Below are 4,812 nucleotides of genomic sequence, written 5' to 3'. Positions count from 1 at the left end.
CAATGTCAAAATCAATGAAAGCTACGCACTAAAAAGATACCTTCTGAGATACATGCAGACAAGGATTCCGTATGAGAAAAGAGAAGTCATAATTCTAACCAAGGACAAACGTACACGTCAGGGAAAAATCCAAACCCTCATTTCCAAAAGAGCTGCGAGTGCTCATTCCCACTCAACTCACAACTTCATGAAGTGACAAGACAATCGACACACAACAGTTTCCTCATACCACATCTCCTTTTCCAGTAATTGGCTTTTCAAGAAAGGAAAGAAAACAAAAAACTAATGCTCAAGATTCTGAATACGTGCCTATATGTTGTTTGACTTGTCTTCTACATGAATGAACCGCTTTCGCAATTCCATCGAGAAGTTCATTATTGCTGATCGACCCATTTTTCAAGAACGTGAGGTTTTCGATTTCGACTCTGGAATTCTTACTTGTTTGCCTGAATATATGATGTTTCGCACGTTTATTGTCTGATTAGCTCCAAGCGTTCAAATGGATACAATTTTTGTAATTTTTCAGTTTTATGAAGGTTCTTGCTTAGCTTCTCAAAGATTTTATTCTGTCCCACAGCCTCTAATTCTACATAATCTGGATCTTGATTCTAATTGATCAATGCTTGTTACTGTTCCATTTATGGGCATATTGTTTTTTCTTCTGGATTTTGTACGAATGAATGTGTGTAGATTTTTCACTGTCCGAAGTTGGATTTTGGCAAGTTTCTGCTGGTTTTCCTGTATTAGTTCGATGAAGGGTTCTAAATTCTCAGTTTCATCAAGCAGTTACTTTCATAGAATCACAAAAAAGAATACAGGTTTTGAACCATGGATTGATTAATACTTGGATAAAGTTTTGATCTTTTGCAGCTATGATAATGTCGTGGACGGTCTCTCTATGGCTGTTTCTTTTGTTCTCGTCGTTCTTTTCTTGCATGAGTGCTTCCGAGGCCAATCAGAAATCTGCGAGAGCCGTTGCACGTAATGGCGTTGTGGCCACGGATCACGGACAATGCTCGACAATAGGGAGGGACATTCTTCGCAAAGGTGGACATGCGGTTGATGCTGCTGTGGCTGCTGCCCTCTGCCTAGGCGTGGTCAGCCCTGCATCTAGCGGCATCGGTGGTGGGGCATTTATGCTGGTCCGATCCACTGATAGCAAGACGGAAGCATATGATATGAGAGAAACGGCTCCAGCGCTGGCTTTTGAGGTATAACCTTCTCTTGCATTGTTACTAGCCTGTCTAAGTAGTGATGGATTCTTGTCGTAGAGATAAACGCATAACAAGAGAATGTGAGGGGGAAAATTCTGGTCCTCATCAGATCTGCCCGAACCAAGCCAATCACAAAATAAGTGTAATACACTTGCTATGTAATTGACACAAGTGTATTGCACTTGTAGTGTGATTGATTTAGCTTTAGCCGAACCAAATTTGGGCTAGAATTTCCCACGTGAGGGATATCTCTTTTTCCACGAGAAAGGGGTTGATTGTTGGTTTTCATTTCTCAGTTATGGTTATAGATGAATCTGGTAAGAGTGATTTGTTTCATTGCGTTAGCCCCATCATCAGTTGTTTTGAGAATAAAAGTTATCCTCTGTTTCTTTTGTTGTATATGTAGTTATTGGGCCGACCCAACTATTGAGTATAGAGTCTGACCCAACATTATATTTTCTAGTCGGCTATCACATATCCAACTGTATTGTTAAGGAAAAAAGAATTTAATTTCACAATGTTGTACATTTACAATAAGGATCCTGTCTACTGTATGTACATAATGATTGGTTGGTTGTCGTAATTGTACGCAATTATATTCAAATATGAGAGACTTGAGTAGCAGTGGAGGTAGAGCATTCACATGAAGTTTGTGTATTCTTGTGATTGTTTTTCTATCTTTTTTCCAAATATTTTACAATAAGTCTTGCAATTTCTTAACACCAAAAGACATCTAGAGCTTAGCGGATTTGATTTTCTCTGCAGAACATGTATGCAGGAAATGCTGCTCTGAAAGCTAATGGTGTCCTCTCGGTAGCAGTTCCAGGCGAACTCGCAGGCCTTCACTATGCTTGGAAAAAATACGGGAGGATTCCATGGAAGAGACTCGTTATGCCAGCAGCTCGCCTTGCCAAGAATGGATTCAAGATTTCGCTGTATCTCCATATGCAAATGATGAAAACAGAATCGGGCATCAGGGGTGACGAGGGCCTCCGCGGTGTATTCACATCAAACAGTAGTCTGCTGCAACCAGGAGATATCTGCTATAACGAGCAACTTGCGAAAACATTGAGAACGATATCAAGGCACGGCGCAAGAGCATTATACAAGGGACCGATCGGAGTTAGACTAGTCGAGGATGTTAAGAAGGCTGGAGGAATCCTGACACTTGAAGACTTGCAGAACTACCAAGTTAAAGTTAGGGAACCGGTCTCAGTTGGTTTCATGGGAGTCGAAATATTCAGCATGCCTCCACCATCGTCTGGAGGTGCTGCAATGTCGCTTGTAAGTCACAGAATTTAGTTTCTAAGATTGAAATTCTATGTAATATTACAACATTTTTTCTTGTTTTCTGCTACCTCAGATGCTAAACATCTTGGCTCAGTATAAAGACTTGTCTGATATCCCTGATTCCCTTATGACACACCGAGAAATTGAATCCTTGAAGAATGCATTCGCTGTGAGGATGAACCTAGGTGATCCGGACTATGTCGACATCAAGAATGTCATGAAAGATATGTTGTCAAAAGACTTTGCTGCAAGACTGAGGAAATCTATTTTTGACAATACAACATTTAATGCGAGTCATTATGGTGGGAGGTAAGAACTTGAAGCAGCTGTCATAATATACACATGTCACATGTATAAAATCAATATTATAAATGTCAAAAGAGTATTTTATAGACGTAGCATGACCATTTTGTAATAAAAGATTAGAAAAAGATACCTATACAAACCTGTCTGTATTTTGGGACAAAATACTAAGAGTGTTGTATCTTAGCTTTGTAATAGGTGGAACCAGATACATGATCATGGTACCAGCCACATTTCCATAGTCGATAGGGAACGGAATGCTGTCTCCATGACCACCACCATCAATGCCTATTTTGGCTCTAAGTTCCTCTCTCCAAGAACGGGGATACTTCTAAACAATGAAATGGACGATTTCTCCATGCCGGAAAACACTTCACAAAATGTTCCACCTCCGGCGCCTGCCAACTTTATACACCCGGGGAAAAGACCATTGTCTTCCATGACACCCGCAATCGTCCTCAAGGTAATATATTACTCAATATCTTCAATTTCCCGTTTCTCTCATCACAAATACTTTTTGTTGGAAACTTATAAGGTAGGTCGTCAAGTGTGTGCAGAAACGAAAAGAACAATCACACAAGACCAATAAAATTGACGTGGTTCGGAAAACACTCCTACATGCAGAGTACTAATTAATTTTATCGTACTATGATAGCATTTTGAAAAACACAATAGATAGTCAGCCATCAACTATTTTATGTTAAGACGTCCACAAACTTTTGCAAAATTATAAATTAACCCCTGACAAAACAAGGTACAACCTTAGTACTCACGTTCTTAGACTATGGTTGCAAATTTTACTTACGGATAAATTGTTTCGCAATCCCATTACAGGGTGCAAAACTGAAAGCTGTTGCGGGTGCAAGCGGAGGGTCCCTGATAATAGCAGGCACAACAGAAGTTTTACTTAATCATTTAGCAAGAGGAATGGATCCACTCTCTTCGGTTTTAGCTCCAAGAACTTACCATCAGGTAATGATTTTAGGATAACAATTCCTTCCGACAGGATTCAGAATGACTCTCCAACAAGACATAGGACTACTACATCAATACTTTCAAAGCTTTTTGTTCGCTAGCGTTAACGCTGCTCTTGTTTGATGCAGCTGATTCCTAACGCAGTACGGTACGAGAACTGGACAGTGCCGACAGGCGAACACTTTGAGGTTCCAGCAGAAACAAGAGCTGCCCTGGAAAAGAAGGGACATGTACTAGAAAGCCTGGCCGGAGGGACAATATGCCAATTTGTAGTTCAAGAATTGGAGAGTTCTAAGTCAGGGTATCTTGTTGCTGTAAGCGATCCGAGGAAAGGTGGATTTCCAGCTGGTTTCTGATGATGTTGGAAATGTTTGTACGTAGGCAATAAGAATGCTATCCATTGTCCCTGCTGATATACTTCTACTCGTTCTGATCAATAAATCAAGTCAAGAGTATTTTTAATTGATATTTTTTAGAATAAAAAAATTAATATTTTCACATGCAAAGTGCAATTTTAAATTAATGTTTAGTTGATATATATATATTTTTTTTCTAACTTTGAATCATTATGAGCGAATAAAATTATTGAACCATTTAAATATATATTTTAGATTCTTTTAAATTTAATTATTTAAACCATTAACATCACTTTTAGGTTTAGTTACTATCGTAAATGATATATACCAACCTTCAGAAGTAGGTTTTTATTTTATTTTTTTTATAATATGAATTTATTCTGTGGGCTCTCTATCCCTTTGCAAAATAATGTTTAAGGTATTGGGTGCAATATTGCTCCCATTCACCTCTACAGCTCGTCTAGCCAATGCATGGGCTACTTTATTGCCGATCTACGAGAGAACTAACAGTAATATTGGTATAGTGATCTAACAAAATGCATATATCCTTGATGATAGGGCCAAAAAAGGAGTGATTCCAGTCCCTTTTGTTGATGTCATTTACTACCACCAAGCAGTCGCCCTCCACTTCAATGGTTCTTTCAGGGAAATGCAAGGCCATTTCGATCGCCATC

At 39.0% G+C, this 4,812-nt stretch overlaps 1 protein-coding gene across 3 annotated transcripts; it reads left to right on the top strand.

The window, feature by feature from the left end:
• On the top strand, window positions 209-4,250 carry LOC105171242 (gamma-glutamyltranspeptidase 1). Of its 3 annotated transcripts, none has more exons than XM_011092290.2 (7): window positions 209-404; window positions 871-1,211; window positions 1,980-2,498; window positions 2,578-2,813; window positions 3,006-3,270; window positions 3,642-3,779; window positions 3,911-4,250. In XM_011092290.2, exons 1-7 carry the CDS (start codon window positions 341-343, stop codon window positions 4,136-4,138), a joined length of 1,791 nt encoding a protein of 596 aa, XP_011090592.1. In that variant the 5' UTR covers window positions 209-340; the 3' UTR covers window positions 4,139-4,250. The 3 variants fall into 3 exon arrangements, with proteins under 3 accessions (XP_011090592.1, XP_011090593.1, XP_020552231.1); XM_011092291.2 differs by having other exon boundaries at window positions 210-409; XM_020696572.1 differs by lacking the exon at window positions 209-404 and adding an exon at window positions 416-536.

Source organism: Sesamum indicum, linkage group LG9, assembly GCF_000512975.1.
Source record: "Sesamum indicum cultivar Zhongzhi No. 13 linkage group LG9, S_indicum_v1.0, whole genome shotgun sequence".
Lineage (NCBI taxonomy): Eukaryota > Viridiplantae > Streptophyta > Magnoliopsida > Lamiales > Pedaliaceae > Sesamum > Sesamum indicum.
The sequence above is the reverse complement of the archived record's forward strand: the minus strand, read 5'-3'. Positions and strand labels throughout refer to the sequence as shown.

What these genes read in the sequence shown, in the direction of transcription:
- LOC105171242 (XM_011092290.2), top strand. Translation starts at nt 341, where the DNA reads ATGAACCGCTTTCGCAATTCCATCGAGAAGTTCATTATTGCTGATCGA. An exon ending in TCGACCCATTTTTCAAGAAC is followed by an intron (nt 405 to 870) that starts GTGAGGTTTTCG and finishes GATCTTTTGCAG; the next exon opens with CTATGATAATGTCGTGGACG. An exon ending in CACCCGCAATCGTCCTCAAG is followed by an intron (nt 3,271 to 3,641) that starts GTAATATATTAC and finishes ATCCCATTACAG; the next exon opens with GGTGCAAAACTGAAAGCTGT.